The sequence below is a fragment of the Oncorhynchus nerka genome, linkage group LG19 (genome assembly GCF_034236695.1).
Source record: "Oncorhynchus nerka isolate Pitt River linkage group LG19, Oner_Uvic_2.0, whole genome shotgun sequence".
NCBI lineage: Eukaryota > Metazoa > Chordata > Actinopteri > Salmoniformes > Salmonidae > Oncorhynchus > Oncorhynchus nerka.
In genome coordinates, this window is record NC_088414.1 from 32,497,552 (window position 1) to 32,515,658 (window position 18,107).

An 18,107-nucleotide genomic window follows, 5' to 3' on the forward strand; every position below is an offset into this window, starting at 1 on the left:
TATTATATTCCACCAACTAACACCTACATACCACTATTACATATCACCAACTAACGCCTACATACCACTATTATATACCACTATTATATACCACCAACTAACATCTATATATCACTATTATATAACACCAACTAACACCTACATACCACTTATATACCACCAACTAACAGCTATATACCACCATTAGATACCACCAACTAACACCTTTATACCACTATTACATACTGCCAACTAACACCTACATACCACTATGATATACCACCAACTAACACCTATATACCACTATTATATACAACCAACTAACACCTACAAACCACTATTATATAACACCAACTATTGTATGTTCCTAAGACCTTTTTCACTTGGAAATAAGTATTAATAACTAAATAGAACAATAACTGTGTAAAGTCAGAGCAGACCTGTATGCCCTTTAATACAGTATCTTAGTTACTGTATACATAAAAAATAAATACAACTTTCAGTCTTCTTCGTAAGTTTGTAAATAATTTAGGCCTTCTGGTCATACAAGAACAAACTAATAAATTGAGGAACCTGAGTATTCCGAAAAATAGTCACCTGATGCATGTTAGTTAACATTAATCAATACAAGGAAAATGAGAATACCATGGCCGAAACCATCAATATGTTCCTTCTGGTGAGATTCTAGGCAGGAATATGGATTTCTGGACCGTTGATGAAGCCTCGTCCTCCGACGAAGTAAGAAGCCTTTCCCTCATTTCGTGCTTTCTTGGTCGTGGGCCACAACTTGTTCCTTCTTTCTATGTCCTCTGGGCTGAGATGCTCTGCGAAACACATACCATGGCTCTGAAGGAAGGGGTCCTTCCTAGCAGCTTTCCAGACAGCATCCCGGTAGAATCTGGCAGTGAAGAGGATGGTGATACCCCTTGGTCTTGAATCGTTTTGCTGTTGCTTCTTGCCGAGGTGATGCACCACATCGATGGTATCACCAACTTTGTTCTTCTCTGCAGGCATAACTTCTTGGCAGATGTGGATAGCCTCTCCTCGCACATGCTCATTCTCCACCTCTGGCACGCCTTATAGGCTGACCACACCGCTCGCGTCGCGTGCGCAAGAGTTGCAAAATACATTTAGAAATCTATGTTATTCAATTATTGCACCAACACAGGCTGGCGCGCATCGACATTGCCAAGGGCTAAAATAGAACTCCTTTCTATTTCTGACACAGATCGCGCTGCAAGTCCTGCCTCTCCCATCTCCTCATTGGTTTATAGTAGCAGGTACCCACGTACCCTCTGCTCATTGTGTCAGGTTCGGACCTTAGTTCCTTTTTTATGTCTTTATTTTAGTTGGTCAGGGCTTGAGTTGGGGTGGGCATTCTATATTGTTTTTCTATGTTTTGTTTCGGTTGTTTGTAAGTCGCTCTGGATAAGAGCGTCTGCTAAATGACTTAAATGTAAATGTAAATGTTGTTTGTTTGTACTTTTGTTATTTTGTTTAGTGTTCTGTTGATTTATTAAATATATCATTATGGACACTTACCATGCTGCACATTGGTCTGATCCTTGCTACTCCTCCTCTGAAGAAGAGGAATTCCGTTACAGAACCACCCACCACTCAAGGACCAAGCAGCGTGGTAACGAGCAGCATCAGAAATCTCGGGACTCATGGACATGGGAGGAGATTCTGGACGGCAAGGGACTGTGGGCACAGGCTGGGGAATATCGCCGCCCCAAGGCAGAGCTGGAGGCAGCAAAAGCTGAGAGAGGGGGCACACGGGGAGTGTGGCTAAGTCAGGTAGGAGACCTGCGCCAACTCCCCGTGCTTACCGTGGAGAGAGGTGGACTGGGCAGGCACTGTGTTATGCCGTGAGGTGCACGGTGTCCCCGGTGAGCAGGCATAGCCCGGTGCGTTACAGCGCAGCGCCTCGTATCAGCCGGGATAGAGTGGGCATCGAGCCAGGTGCCATGAAGCCGGCTCAGCGCATCTGGTCTCCAGTGCTTCTCCTCGGGCCGGGGTACATGGCACCAGCCCTACGCATGGTGTCCCCGGTTCACCAGCACAGCCCAGTGCGGTCTTTTCCACCTCGCCACACTGGCCTGGCTACAGGGAGTATCCAACCAGGTAGGGTTGTGCAGGCTCAGTGCTCGAGACCTCCAGTGCGCCTCCACGGTCCGGTCTATCCGGTGCCTCCTCCACACACCAGCCCTCCGGTGGCAGCCCCCTGCACCAGGCTGTCTCTCTGTCTCCTCCCTACAGGTGCTCCCGCCTGTCCAGCGCTGCCAGAGTCTCCCTCCTGTCCAGCGCTGTCAGAGTCTCCCATCTGTCCTGAGCTGCCAGAGTCTCCCGTTACTCCGATGCTGCCGGAATCGCCCGACACTCCGGCGCTGCCGGAATCGCCTTTCACTTCGGAGCTGCCGGAGTCTCCCGTCTGTCCGATGCTGCCGGAATCTCCCGTCCATTTGGGACCCGTTGCTAGGGTGCCCAATCCGGGGTCGGTGGCGAGGGTCGCCACTCCTAAGGTGCCACATAAGTGGGCCGAGACTATGGTGGAGTGGGGTCCACGTCCCGCTCCAGAGCCACCACCGCGGTAAATGCCCACCCAGACCCTCCCCTATAGATTCAGGTTTTGCGCACCATTGGTTCCTTTTTTATGTCTTTATTTTAGTTGGTCAGGGCTTGAGTTGGGGTGGGCATTCCATGTTGTTTTTCTATGTTTTGTTCTGTTGTTATATTTCTATGTGTTTGGCCTAGTATGGTTCTCAATCAGAGGCAGGTGTCAGTCGTTGTCTCTGATTGGGAGCCATATTTAGGTAGCCTGTTTTCTATTGTGTTTTGTGGGTGGTTGTATCCTGTCTTAGTGTTTTCACCGTTTTTACTTTTTTATTTGAATTTAATTAAATTTTAATTTTACCACTTTTTTCCCCAATTTCGTGGTCTCCAATTGTTATAGTAGCTACTATCTTGTCTCATCGCTACAACTCCCGTATGGGCTCGGGAGAGACGAAGGTTGAAAGTCCTCCGATACACAACCCAACCAAGCCGCACTGCTTCTTAACACAGCGTGGATCCAACCCGGAAGCCAGCTGCACCAATGTGTCGGAGGAAACACTGTGCACCTGGCAACCTTGATTAGCGCGCACTGCGCCCGGCCCGTCACAGGAGTCGCTGGTGCGCGATGAGACAAGGACATCCCTACCGACCAATCCCTCCCTAACCCGGACGACGCTAGGCCAATTGTGCGTAGCCCCACGGACCTCCCGGTCGCGAACCCAGGGACTCTGATGGCACAGCTGGCGCTGCAGTACAGCGCCCTTAACCACTGCGCCACCCGGGAGGCCCTAGAAAATTGTTTTTACTTTTGTTCAGTGTTCTGTTGATTTATTAAATATATCATTATGGACACTTACCACGCTGCACATTGGTCTGACCCTTGCTACTCCTCCTCTGAAGAAGAGGAATTCCGTTACACATTGGTTATACCCACGTGGGTGATTGAAAGACGAACTGTGTTGCCGGTAGGTGTAGTAATACTTTGAAAGTTTAGATGCCAATCACCATATAAGTTCAAAGATGAAAAATCCTGGAAGGAGGAGAGCTAACTAGAAACGATTCGGTTGACCGTTTTATGTGTGGATTGTGTAGAGTGTTATGTTTGTTCCTCATATAATAACAAACCGGGGTGTAGGTTTAACTACTAATGAACATATACTTCAGCTAGAAAACTCCATGTTTAGCCATGCAAGGCGTTCTTTAACCATCCGCCTCCCAAATAGCCTGCTGGGTAACGTAGTTTAAATGTTTGAACACAAAACAACACATTTTCTTTCTTTTAAAAGAAAACTACTTTTCTATGTAACTACACATGTCACATCACATGTGTTTACTCAACCTGCATAACATGCCATTTTCAATAACACACATTTCTTTCCCCAATTTTTTTTCCTTAAAAATAAATATTTTTTCAACTAAATAGTCTGTCCAACAATACTCTATTGTGGCCCTATTTCTTTTCACATAAACCAAACATTCAGTCCAGGTGCCCCTTTTTAATTTTTTTTTTAGCAATTCTCAATAAGCCTTTCATGGGCTCTGACAGTCCTTTTTGGTCATCCTGCTGAAGTGCTTCCTGAAACAGTTGGACAGCGTTCATTGTCAGTGTTCTGACTGAATTGTCCATTTCTAAAGGCATTTGACGCTTCAGCAGTATCCTCCTGATGATCCTCAGTCCCGTGAGTGAATGGCTGAAGCCTTAGATCCACTCTGTTTCGTCTCAGTTGTGATCCATGCTCCGTTTGGATCTCATAGGATCATGGTGCAACTTCTCTCTGCACACACCCTTGCTGCATCCAGGTTCCTGTAGTGATGTCTCGGAGTCGTACATGATCTCCATGTTTCAGTTCAGGTAAGTGTCTTGCAATTTTGTCACGTCGCTGTTTTTGTTTGTCTTTCTGTTTTTCCTTTGCGAGTTTGACTTTCTGAGCACCTCTGGGTGTTAGCAAGTCCTCGTGGATGGAAGGTTGGTTCTGATGGAAGGTTGGTTCTCATGGAAGGTTGGTTCTGATGCGACGTCCCATCAACATTTGTGCAGGTGAAAGTCCGTTCTGCAGCGGTGCGCTGCAGTAGATCATCAGATTTTTTAGGAAATCCTCCTTTCCATCGTGTGCCTTTTTCATCAGACCTTTGACTATTTTAGACTGAACTCTCTGCTAAGCTGTTGGACCTTGGGTAGTTGGGGCTGGAGGTGTTGTGTCAGAATCCCGTTAGCGAACGATCGGAATTCATAACTTAAACTGCGGGCCATTGTCCGAGTACAGTTCAGACGTAACCCCATGTCTTACAAAGACTGCTTTCAGGTAGGTGATTACAGCTTTGCTGGAGGTCGTTGGCAGTGTTGCTACTTCACGGTAGTTTGAGTAGTAGTCGGTAACAACAATGTGACTTTTGCCATTGTAGTCAAAAAGGTCAACTCCAACTTTGTAGTAGGGTCTGTTGGGTACTGGATGAGGCATTAGCGGCTCTGCTTGCTGCTTTGGCATGTAGATCAGTTCACATAAAGCAGTGGTCTGGCTGATTTCCTGGTTCATTCTTGGCCAGTACATTGCTTCTCGTGCTCGTCGTTTGCATTTTTCCTCACCCAAGTGGCCCTTGTGTATTTTCTGTAGCATTTATTTGCGTAGTGTCATGGGAATGACAATCTTGTTGCCTTTGAACAACGGTGAGCTCTGCTCTGCACATCCAGTAATCCTGTATTCTCCGTGGACAGTTGTTTTTCTGTGCAAGCCATCCTATCAGTGTAGTTTCTTTCAACTCTGTTTGGTCAGCTGCAGTCTCTCTTTTGATATGCTCCATTCTCTCAGAAGACACAGGAAGTGATGCTATGATCATGTCGACATAGGCCTGAAACTCAGTGTTTTTCTGTGTGTCGAAGCTCTCCTTCTTGTCGACTGGTCGAGAAAGAGTGTCGGCAGCGAACATGAACTTTCCCGGGGTATAGATCATCTTCACATCATACTTTTGCAGTCTGATCAACATTCTCTGGATTCTCAATGGACAATCATTCAGTGACATACACATGATTGACACCAATGGTTTGTGGTCAGTTTCTACTTCGAAGTCTCGTCCGTAGACATATTGGTGAAACCTTTCGCAAGCGTATGTGCTTGCCAGTAGTTATTTCTCTATTTGTGCATACCTTGTCTCTGCGCCTGTCAAGGCTCTGGACGCATATGCGACAGGTTGCCATGTGTCGTCATGCTGTTGCAGAAGGACTGCTCCCAGGCCAAACTGTGACGCGTCTGCAGAAAATCCTTGTGCTTTTCTCTGGATCATACAACCTGAGCACTGGCTCTTCTGTGATTGTCTTCTTTAGGTTTTTGAAGCAGTTTTCCTGTTCATGGGACCATTCCCATTCATTTTTCTGTTCCAGAAGACATCTGAGTGGAGTGGACTGTACTGACAGTTGAGGTATGAACTTTGCAAGGTAGGTGATCATGCCCATGAAGCGTCTCACATTGTCCTTGTTTTTCGGGCGCTCAATGTTGTTGATGGCTGATGTTTTCCTCGGGTCTGATTTGACTCCGTCCTCAGAAAGTACATCTCCCTCGAAGGTAAGTGTTTTCACACCAAACTCGCATTTGTCCTTGTTTAGTTTTAGGTTCACTTTCCGTGTCTGGTCCAGCACTTGTCTCCCTCTCGCATCGTGCTCTTCTTTTGTGGACCCCCAGTTGATGATGTCATCCATCATAGTCTCCACTCCTGGAATGTGCTCGAAGATCATGTGGATTGTCTTGTGGTAGACCTCTGGCGCTGAGAGAATCCCATATGGTAGACAAAGAAATCTGTACCTGCCCTTAGGTGTGTTGAATGTGCATAGCCTTGAGCTTGCATCATCTAGCTTCATTTGCCAGAATCCTGATGAGGCATCAAGCTTGCAAACTGTGACATTATCTCTTCTCTGGTTGGCAACTTAAAATGATCTCTCTTGATTGCTTTGTTGAAATCTCTCGGGTCTAGACATATCCTGAGATCGCTGTTCTTTTTCACCACAATAACAAGTGAGCTTACCCAGTCTGTAGGTTCATCCATTTTTGTGATCTTTTCCATGCGTCCGAGTTCCTCTTTGAGCTTTTTCCTCAGTGCAAATTTAACTTTTCTGCATGCATGCACAACTGGAGTAATTTTGTCATCAGTACATATTTTGTGTTCTCCTGGTAAACATCCAAGACCCTCAAACACATCCTCATACTCAGCCAGTACTGATTCTTGGTAATTTTCAGTCTGTGGTCACGACATACACTCCTTTCAACAAATTGAGCTTTTCACATGCATTGATTCCTAGAATAGGCTGTACACTCTTTTCCACAATCAGCAGCTGTGCTCTGAACAGTTTTCCTTTGTGCTGTAAAGTTACTATGCAGCTACCTTTGACTGGTATGTTCTCCCCAGTATAACCAGTAAACTTAATTTTCACCGGGTGTATTTTACTCTTCACCTTCAGTGTTTTGTAGTCATCCAGTGATAACAGGTTTACCTGTGCTCCAGTATCAAGCTTGAATGGTATTATAGTTTCATTCAGTCAATGGCACAATCCATTCAGCATTTACTGCATTGCATATTTCCACAGAATCAACAAAGAATTCTTCCATCAGTTGTTACATGATTTGCCATATGCAGGGAATTTTTTTGGCTTTTGGATAAATACACATGTAGTGTTTTGATATCTCTCTTTTGCTTGTTTTTGTTTTGTAAGGCGTTGTGTGTATTGCTCCTCTCTTTTTATTGCATACACTGACGTCTCATCCCTGCACAGCTCTTTAGCTTGTGCTCTGGTGGTTTCAGCTGCTTGACACATATTCACTGCTTTATCCAAAGTTAAATCTTGCTCACGCAGCAATCTCTGCTTGAGTCCATTATCAAGTATGCCACAGACTATCCTGTCTTTCACTAGTGAGTCTTTCAGATTTTGAAATTCACACGTTTTGCTCAGTGTGTTCAGCTCAGCCAAATACTGGTCAAGACTGACTCCGTTTCTGAACATGAGAGAAAAACTTGTATTTCCTCAAATTTAGCCATTAGCACAGTCAATGTCAAGTTTGCCTCGTCTTGCTGAAAGCTATTGTAACTGTCCAATGCATCCTCTCCAATAACATGCTGAAAAATGGAAGCTTTCAATTTGTCATCATCTCCCCCTGCACCACTGGCTGCTAGGTAGATATTGAATCTCTGCTTGTTTCCAATTGTAAGCTAAATTGCCTGTTAACTGCATAGGAGTAGGAGGACTAAGCCTATCCATGACGGAGAACAGGAACAGTGTAAATGTCTCTTATGTTGCTCATCAACTTGCTCGTCAACAGATTCCAATGCAGCCTCGCTCTCGCTGCTGTCGCTCTCTCGCTGCTGTCACTCTCGCTGCTGCGGCTTGTTGACCTCGCTCTTGCAAGCTAGCATCTTCGACTACTCACGTCACTTGACTTGTGGTAGAATGTTCCATTTTCGTCACGGAAATTTGCAGAGTTACTTCTCTCTCATCTTTGTCTCATCATAGCGACTACCAATCTGACACCGTGTTATGTTTGCAAACCGGGGCGTAGGTTTAACTACTTTTAATGAATATATACTTCAGCTAGAAAACTCCATGTTTAGCCATGCAAGGCGTTCTTTAACCATCCGCCTCCCGCATAGACCTTGTGCATTTCAGGTAAAATAACAACTCTATGTTTATATCCCAGTACAAATTAGCTAGCAACTTCAAGCGAGCTAAATAGGACAAATTAGCTAGCAAGTGCAAGCTAACTAGCTAAATTGACATAAATGTTTAATGCTTTTCGACCTATTCCCAAATTAATGTAATTGGTTTAGTTTTGATATTTTAACCTGCATGTCGTGATCGTGTTTGGCGTATGGGGACAATATACATTTCAGCACGATGGCGCATTTGCGCAGCTGGTTCGGGTTCCGTGTTAGTCTGTGACTCTCAGTGAGATGTCTATGGTAGACAATGCTATTCTTTTCCACACTTTTTTCAACTTTTGCCACTCTCATTTTCACATCCTTGATTTCACCACATACAAACTCCAGTCTTTTTCAAGCCTTTGATAACCATGGTGTTCACGCCTACCATTTTCTCAATGGCTTCAGACCTGGAATTGATTAGTAAGGAGAGGGTAGTCAGATGTCAGAGTTCACGTTGGGTTTTTTGGAGGGTGGAGGTTTGGACGGAGTAACCGGTAAAGAGGGGAATTCGTCATCTTCAACAGCATTCGAAAGCATGATATTATCCATAGGGCAAGCGTAGTTATGGCAGTTGTCTATAAGCACGTTTCTCTCTTGTTGATTAGCAATAGAACGGCTAGCTTCTTCCTTTCTTTTTTTTTGTCACGACTTCGCATGCAGAAATAAATTATCCAATTCTTATTCCAGTCACAGGAAAGTTCTTATCTTGAACAAATAAAAATAGTAATGACTGTAAACTAGTTTTTTTCACAATCTTTCTTAAGTTTGATGCGGAGCTCGGTAAAAAAAAAAGCGTCTGTTCAAAGCCCCGATCTTGGACTCCAGGCAGCTAACCAGCTAAAGTTAGCCAAGCTCGCTAGTTGATGTGCTGATCCCACCTCTGTCACCAATTTGTAACGAACCTGTAAGGCCACTGAAACTCGCACGCCAATTGTTTTTCACATTTTTACTAACTACTATGGTAATTTAAACATCTGACAACATGCAGCCTTTCTCCACCATGCCAACTTTTTCAGTCACCAATTAATCAATAAACAGACAGTGGAATTAAGCAATGGGAATGTCACAGAATTCAGAGCGTGCGCAGATTCAACATTTGCAAATGTATTTTTGATTCACAGCAGAATATTCAAACTCGTAAATGGCTTTGTAATAATTCTTAAAATTGTCCTTACAAATCTTATTGAATGCATTCAAATGTAAAATTACAAGTTTGTGATCGTTGTTTAATTTTTCACGCATTATGATATAAACTTGCAAAATTAAATGACACATTTGCCAATTTGACTTGCAACCACGAAATTCAAAATACAAACTCATGTAGTTCTGTCATTATAATCGCATATCCCTCCCTTCATGTTCACCTGTGGTGCCGCGTTCAAAACAACTGGGAACTCAGAATTATCTGCCTTCCGACTGGGAAAATCGATTTGAACGCTCATCAAACTCGGAATTACAAATCTCTAGAACCCCGATTTTCCGAAGATAAAATATTTGACCACGTATTTTTCCGAGTTCCCAGTTCTTTTGAACCCGGCATGAGTCTTGAACCTGGTCCAAACGCTCACATCCTTCCACGTAACGATGTTTGCGAAAGTAGTAGCCAGCCAGGATCCAGCCCAAAACAACATCAGAACTCGAGGCATCTCACAGGCAAGACATCTTCCTTCTCCAAGAAAAAAATATTTTGTCGTTAAAAACGGCAAATGCTGTGTAAAACGTAATTTGTATTTTTGGATTTAATTTGTACATTGATAGCTATCTGACACAATGGTCGCAGTAGCGGTTAGCTGGCTAGCTAACTAACGTTACAATGCTATTTGCATTGGATAACGATACACTTCACGAGCTACTTACTGCTAGCTAGTTAGCTATCTGCTAGCCTCTTGGTTGCATAACACTGCAACCATTTATCATCTTCTAAAGTATGTGTCACTGTTCAGAGTTTGCAAATCAGGTGAACGTAGTATTTAATTTTGCGTGGTGCTTAATCAACTCTTTCCAACTTTCCAACCACCCAAAAATATGTCGACACCAATCTAGTCAACGTTAGCTAGCTACTGCCAATTTGAGTAACATTGAATGTGTAGCAGGCAGCATTCAAAAAAACAAATACATTCACTCTGTCACAACAGTTGGGCAGAAGGCTACTAGCTATGTCATGTTTCAATTCCACAACACCTAATAGGTTAGCTAGCTAACAAGTTAGCTGCCAATTTGTAAAGTTACCATTTTACATCAACTAGTTTTTTGTCATGGGCCTGTTCTTTAGTCATTTTAGCTTGCCTAAACACAGTTTAGATTAGGATTATAGGTATCCCATTTTGGTTATGTGAAGAGAAGGAGAAATAAGAACAACTTGGCAATGTGATGTGTTTTAAGCTAAGCACACACAAAAGCAGTCTACAACTACAGCCTAGGATTACTATCCAGGACATCCATGAATTGTGTGCATTGAAAGACAATGGCTTGAAGCCGTGTCAACAACATGAAACCAAAGAACAAACAGATGTGAGTGAAGAGGAAAAGAGAATTGTTCCACTTCAGTTACTTTTCCTTTTGGGTGGTGGGAGTATATAGATTAAACACCACAGTGAGTGTACAGCCAAGGTAAAGTAGCCTACTGTGAATTCTGTTGTCGCATAAGCCTTTGTCACAGGCATTCACTGAAGCCTGGGTGCCCAAGGCTAGTTGTGGCATAATGCCCTGGTGGAATGCTATAAATGCAAGTAGGTAGTGTCGATGAAAATGTAAATATTTTTTAATTCATGTCCAGGTACAACAGGCAGAAGAATTGAGTGACCCACCTTCGTTCACATGGACTGGATTTTCTCTGAATTTAAACTTTGCACCAGTGGAAAATCAACAAAATAATTAAAAGTAGGCCTAATGCTTTTTATTTTTACATTAGTGACAATGATTATGAAACTTCCTCAGAATGTTGTGTCATCATGGGATGAGTGATCAGGGGTACTGGTGCTCTTTACCCAGTTATTCCTTCTGTGGCTGCTGCAGAGGAGAACTAGATGTCGTAAACCAAGACTGAAGCCTACCACATTTTGGGGGATTTGACGCTGAACATCTACAACTGAGAAACCATGGGAGTCTGTCCTGCTGTGTCTATGTTTTTCCGCAAGTGCAAGTATATGATACTGTTGCTGCTCTCCGTTTCCGTCTTGGCTTGGTACGCCACTTTTTCCGGTGAAACAGTGAAAGCAATTCAGGGAACCCTTTTGCCAGTGCAAACACTTGCTGATAATACTGAGGTCCTGAGTGGAGGAGAAGGAAACTCGTGGAGATCAGTGACACAGGTCTTCTCCAATCCTCTCCCTGACACCTCACCACCAAAACAAAGCTGTCCTGAGAAATCGCCACTGCTCCGTAAGTACAGACTCCGAGTATCCACAGATGTAATTGTAAGCTTGATACAGGCCTTTCTATAAACTACATTCTGATGATGCCATGTTACTGTATAATTCCTTGTAAAGAACGATGATAATGCCATGTTACTATATCATTCCTTTTAAAGAACATTATGTACGGTGTGGCTTAATGTGGAGAGAATAACATTGGTAATCAAGTAAATACTTTAATGTTTTATGTAGGGATTGTGTAACAAGCATTTGTTACTCCTTAACACTGCTAGGCTATGGCTCGTTTAGATTATTTTCACATACTGTAGCAATCTGTGATTATCTCATTACCAGTCTGATGGACCAACATGTCAAATTTGGCCTTCGTTATTCAGTACTGAGAGCCATGAGAATCTCCCGGCACGTAGGCATTGGCTTAATCATCTCCTACAACACTACCGCTAACAGACTGACTATACCTCTCACATCATGTGCGCAAGCATTGCAAAATAAATGTAGAAATCTATATTATTAAATTATTGCATCCACACTGCTCGCGCGCGCCAACGAGCGTCTGTGTTGCCAAGGGCTAAAATAGAACTTTCTATCTATGACGCAGATCGCGCTGCAAGTCCTGCCTTTACCGTCTCCTCATTGGTTTATAGAAGCAGGTACCCATGTGCCATCTCCTCACTCGTTATACCCACGTGGGTGACAAAGACGAACGAGGTCGGTGGCGGTAATGCACCTAATTTATGATAGTTCCCAATCGCAATATAAAGTCAAGAGAAGAAAAGGCCTAGAAGGAGGAGAGAACTAGAAACTATTCGGTTGGCCATTTTATGTGTGGATTAATTGTCGGAGTAAAGGACTTTGTGCATTTCAGGTAAAACAACAACTCAATGTTTATATCCCTGGACAAATTTGCTAGCAACAGCAAGCTAGCTAAATAGGAAAAATTAGCTAGCAAGTGCAAGCTAGCTAAATTGCCATAAGTGTTTAATGCTTTTCAACTTGTCCCCAAAATAATGTAATTAGTTCCGAGTTTTTGATATTTTAACCTGCGTGTCGTGATCGCGTTTGGTGTGGGGGGACAATTAAATCATGCACGATGGCGCATGCGCGCAGCCAGTTTGGGTTCCGTGTAACCCTCCCTGTACTCTAGCACACCACAAGCACAGAGCCACGCCTCAGTCGTGTGATTCGCTAAAATTAAATGATGACAAGTACTGTACTAAGTTGTTCACTCCCATATAATTATATGGTCACTCCCATTAAGGCTAAATTTGAGTGGTTGATATCCAAGGCTATATGCACTGTGCGCAATAGCTTGGGGACTCAAAGACTCCGTAATGTTTCGTAGATTGGTGGTATATGAAGCTTTACTGCTTGCTCTGTAATATGAGTAGGATTCTGAATTCAATAACAATTTTCTTACATTAATTCATGAATATTAAAATATATAAACATGAATTTTGAAAAAATACATGATTATCCCCAATTTGTTGAACAAAAGATACTCTACGGCCATATCAAAGTTCCAGAGTGAGATCTCTGGACTATTTTATACAGAGAAATTGGCATAGTATACAATGTAACCAATCACAGCCCTCCTGTTACTTGTATCATTACTTATCATACAAATCACCAGCATAGGGTGACCATTTTGAATCCATTTTCACATTCACTCTGTTGGTGATGCTTACAAAATGGATCATAACTCTAAAAGTAAGGTGGGTAAGGCCCACGTCATAAATATGCCAACTTGGATTTGTAAAGATATATTATTATTCTGCTTTTAGATATAAATGTCAACAATCCTTCCTCCAAAGGACCATTCTATAGATAAAATCTTGTGACAATCCCCCAAATCATTGTCTTTTTTTGTCCTGGCTTCATATGGAATCAATCTATAGGCCTACACCTATGGGATGCAGATTGCACAGCATTACAGTGGGTTTCCATAAACACATTCAAGTTTGAAGACAGTTTGTGTTTGTCAATGGCCCAAACAAAACAAAAAATAAAGTAAAAGTGCAATATGTGCCATGTAAAAAAGCTAACTTTTAAGTTCCTTGCTCAGAACATGAGAACATATGAAAGCTGGTGGTTCCTTTTAACATGAGTCTTCAATATTCCCAGTTAAGAAGTTTTAGGTTGTAGTTATTATAGGAATTATAGGACTATTTATCTCTAAACCATTTGTATTTTATGTACCTTTGACTATTGGATGTTCTTATAGACACTTTATTGCCAGCCTAATCTCGGGAGTTCATAGGCTTGAAGTCATAAACAATGCTGTGCATCAAGCATTGCTAAGAGCTGCTGGAAAATGCAGTAAAGTGCTGTTTGAATGAATGCTTACGACCTGCTGCTGCCTACCACCGCTCAGTCGGACTGCTCTATCAAATCATATACTTAATTATAATAAAACCACACAGAAATACGAGCCTTTGGTCATTAATATGGTCAAATCCGGAAACAATAATTTTGAAAACAAAACGTTTATTCTTTCAGTGAAATACGTAACCGTTCCAAATTTTATCGAACGGGTGGCAACCCTAAGTCTAAATATTGCTTTTACGTTGCACAACCTTCAATGTTATGTCATAATTATGTAAAATTCTGGCAAATTAATTACGCTCTTTGTTGGGAAGAAATTGTCTTCACACAAGCCAGACAGCCCAAACTGCTGCATATACCCTGACTCTGCTTGCACTGAATGCAAGAGAAGTGACACCATTTCCCTAGTTAATTTTGCCTGCTAACATACATTTATTTTAATTACATATGCAGGTTTAAAAAAATATACTTGTGTGTTGATTTTAAGAAAGGCATTGATGTTTATGGTTAGGTACATTTGTGCAAAGATTGTGCTTTTTTTTGCAAATGCGCTTTTGTTAAATCACCCGTTTGGCGAAGTTGGAGGCTGTGATTCGATGATAAATTAACAGGCACCGCATTGATTATATGCAACACAGGACAAGCTAGTTAACCTAGTAATATCATTAACCATGTGTAGTTAACTAGTAATAATGTGAAGATTGTTTTTTTAAATAAAATAAGTTTAATGCTAGCTAGCAACTTATCTTGGCTCCTTGCAGCCACAAGGTCCTTTTGATGCTGCACTCGCGTAACAGGTGGTCAGTCTGCCATGCCGTCTCCTCGTGGATTGCAATGTAATCAGCCATAATCGGCGTCCAAAAAGGCCGATTACCTATTGTTATGAAAACTTGAAATCGGCCCAAATTAATCGGCCGTCCTCTATTCATTATGCCTACTATTGTCTATCTACAGAGGGAGCCCTAAACCTCACATTTGAGGACTCTCTAACGCTTAAGGAGGTGGAGAGTGAGAACAGTGGAGTGGCTGAGGGCCAATACCAGCCTCCAGACTGCCTCGCCCAGCAGAGTGTGGCTATCCTCATTCCCCATCGTAACCGGGAGAAACACCTCCTCTACCTCCTGCATCACCTGCACCCCTTCCTTCAGAGGCAGCAGCTGCACTACAGCATCTACGTCATTCACCAGGTATTACTCTCATGATGTGTAGTAACAGTAAATGTCAGTTTCACTCTAATAATTTGTGAGTGAATTCAAATTTGTATAACCGTTTCATAACGAGTATTTAAATGTTCAACATGTTTCACTTGACTGGAGAATATTGATGGGGGAAAGTGCTGCACTGATTTTGAGCCTGATATGAAATTGATGTTTGTAGTTGATTTGTTCGTTTTGACAGGCTGGAGAGGTGACGTTTAACCGTGCCAAGCTACTTAATGTTGGGTACTTGGAGGCACTCAAGGACTACGATTGGGATTGCTTCGTTTTTCATGATGTGGATCTGGTTCCAGAGAACGACTACAACCTATACAGGTGTGACCAACAGCCCAAACACTTAGTGGTCGGCAGGAACGCCACAGGGTACAAGTAAGTATCTCAGCTCTCAACTCCTATCCACCTATATCTAAAAGCAGGTAAATGTCTATAGCCCATCAAAACAGCATCCATGCTTTTGCATGACAAGTGATGTTGCTGCTATCAATATAAGTATTCATTACCAAGTCCAAACATAAACATTTCAGTTATTAATTGCGTTCTGGGGACAGGTAGGTAATGTCTTGTTTTTTGTCTTTTTGCTGTCGTAGATTGCGATACAAAGGGTACTTTGGAGGGGTGACGGCCATGACGAAGGACCAGTTTCACAAAGTGAATGGCTTTTCAAACACTTACTGGGGATGGGGTGGGGAGGATGATGACCTTCGCATCAGGTGAGACCACTGCTAAATGTTGGACCTCTCTGCATATCTCTCATTACATCTTAGTCAATATGGAATGTTATTGATTGATGATTGATTTAATTTGTCTCTGTTAGGGTGGAGCTCCAGAAAATGGAAATTATACGACCCCCCCCTCTCATAGCACGCTATACCATGGTATTTCATAAAAGAGATAGCGGCAATGAAATCAATAAAGACAGGTGAGTCACGGTGGACACATCAATAATAAATAGCTTGCTGTATTCTAAATATTATTAGTCGTTGAATTCATCTCATTCTGAAATAATGTCTCCTTCACAGGATGCGTTTGCTAGCACGGACACCTAAAGTCTGGAGAAAGGATGGCCTTAACACCTGCTCCTACAGTACTCTATCAGTTGAGAGGCCACCTCTGTACATTAATGTCACCGTTGACATTGGCGAACCAATGCACTGAGGCTTCAGAGCACCTCTCTTCGTTTACTGCAGTGTGTACAGGATTATTGATCTGGCATGTCTATGCCTACATGTTACTTACCAGAGGGTCGCAAACAGAAGGTTAGTGGCAGTAGCTGTTGACCATAATTCATGTGATCTACTCAGTTTTCACTGTAAACCATTCCAAGCAGGGCATGTAAAATTGCTAGGTCCTCATAATGTAAGTCTGGTAGCCCTATACAGTCAAACCTGGTGATCAGGTTCTAGTGGTGAGAGTAAGACCAAAATATATATTTTTCTCTACAACAGAGCATTATTTGATTTATCCTAGACTTAAAGGGCAATCTGCAATTGCTAAATCAATTTTTGGACTTAGAACCCAACATATATAAGCATATTTTACACCAATGTTTGTAAACATTGTACATGTAAATAAACACTGTATATGATATTTATCCATTGATTCTTGAAGAATGTAACTTTTATAAATGCCTAATGAGCTTAGTTCAACTGTTGTACCCCATAAGAACCCAACCTATATAAGCATATTTTACACCAATGTTTGTAAACATTGTACATGTAAATAAACCCTGTATAGCCTCAAAACATGCTTAAAAATATAATTTTGATATCTTGTATGGTCAGTACTTTGCTCTGTCGATTTAATTTGAATATTTTGCATTTCTCCAGGCCAGTCACTCAGCTTTTTGCCAAAATTAGAGTCATATGTGGCGCTTTATTGTTTCAACTAAGGATTTTCCCGCTAAGATGTGTTTTTACTTGATTGTTTCAACAAGTTATATGCATTCGAATAGAGTATGTTGTCATGTTTTTGATTCTAAAGAATCCTGGGTGTTAGACCTGGATTTGGTAATTTCTTAAAATCTCTTGTTGTCAAATGAAAATGGGAACAAAGAATTGCTCTCAAGTCATTCCTATTTGATGAATGTAGTTGCTAATATGGGACACAAGGGACTCATTTACATATATTGATAATTCTCACATGGTTCCATGTTTATGAAAGTATGTTACATTAAGATGAAATGTAATTTTTATGAGATCTTGTTACAATATTACAGTGTAGATCGCTTCATTTTATACACTTATCACAAGTTTGATATTTTGGATCAACATTTTGGATATGCTGATTCAAGATTTGTGAAGTAACTCATACAATATTACACATTTGACGTAAGTATGATACTTTCTGTTGCCTTTAAGCTGCAATATGTAACTTTTTGGGCGACTTGACCACATTCACGTAGAAATGTGTTTTCGATCTGTCATTCGCATTTGAAAGCAAGTCTTAAGAAGCTGCAGATCTGCTCTGTGCAATTTCTACTCTTCCCGTCCTTAAAAGTTCAAGTCTTTTACTTTTGGTTTTGTACACCAGCCAAAATTACAATATTTTTGGTAAAGGAAAATATGTTTCACAGTGGTTTAGATGGTACAATGATTCTCTACACTATACTTTGATTGCATAATTTCAGTTTGAGACTAAACAAATTATTCAAATTTTTGCAAACCGGAAATAGCGGAGTGATTTCTTCATAGTGCATCTTTAAATAATACCTTTTTAATAGACCTAGAGGCCTACTCTGTTTGTTATTGCTGATTCATAGTTCCTTGTGGGTTGTCACATTTAGACTGTTATGAACCACACACTGCCTTTATATGTGACACCTTTTTGATAGGCATAAACCAAGAATACATTCTATTTTAAATTTTATTCAATGAAATAGGACTATTGTGTGTGTTTTATATATATATATATATATATACATATGGATGTTTTATGGCCTGCTCTTTCACATATACAGACAGTACCAGTCAAGAGTTTGAAC

At 41.7% G+C, this 18,107-nt stretch overlaps 1 protein-coding gene across 5 annotated transcripts; it reads left to right on the forward strand.

Moving 5' to 3' along the window:
• Positions 1 to 5,851: 5,851 nt before the first annotated feature.
• b4galt4 (UDP-Gal:betaGlcNAc beta 1,4- galactosyltransferase, polypeptide 4) lies at positions 5,852 to 16,892 on the forward strand. 5 transcript variants are annotated; one of them, XM_065004884.1, is made up of 8 exons: positions 9,468 to 9,867; positions 10,991 to 11,094; positions 11,206 to 11,595; positions 14,865 to 15,097; positions 15,309 to 15,496; positions 15,715 to 15,837; positions 15,942 to 16,046; positions 16,147 to 16,892. In XM_065004884.1, the coding sequence occupies exons 3-8, from the start codon at positions 11,313 to 11,315 to the stop codon at positions 16,280 to 16,282; spliced, it is 1,068 nt and encodes a 355-aa protein (XP_064860956.1). In that variant the 5' UTR covers positions 9,468 to 9,867; positions 10,991 to 11,094; positions 11,206 to 11,312; the 3' UTR covers positions 16,283 to 16,892. The 5 variants fall into 5 exon arrangements, with proteins under 5 accessions (XP_029500849.2, XP_029500847.2, XP_064860956.1 ...); XM_029644989.2 differs by lacking the exon at positions 9,468 to 9,867 and adding an exon at positions 5,852 to 5,962 and having other exon boundaries at positions 10,991 to 11,595; XM_029644987.2 differs by lacking the exon at positions 9,468 to 9,867 and adding an exon at positions 7,931 to 8,179 and having other exon boundaries at positions 10,991 to 11,595.
• The last annotated feature ends 1,215 nt before the right edge of the window (positions 16,893 to 18,107 follow it).

Coding starts and splice junctions, on each gene's coding strand:
- b4galt4 (XM_029644989.2), top strand. CDS start 11,313: ATGGGAGTCTGTCCTGCTGTGTCTATGTTTTTCCGCAAGTGCAAGTAT. Junction 15,497..15,714: donor AGGAACGCCACAGGGTACAA/GTAAGTATCTCA, acceptor TTGCTGTCGTAG/ATTGCGATACAAAGGGTACT. Junction 15,838..15,941: donor GATGATGACCTTCGCATCAG/GTGAGACCACTG, acceptor TGTCTCTGTTAG/GGTGGAGCTCCAGAAAATGG.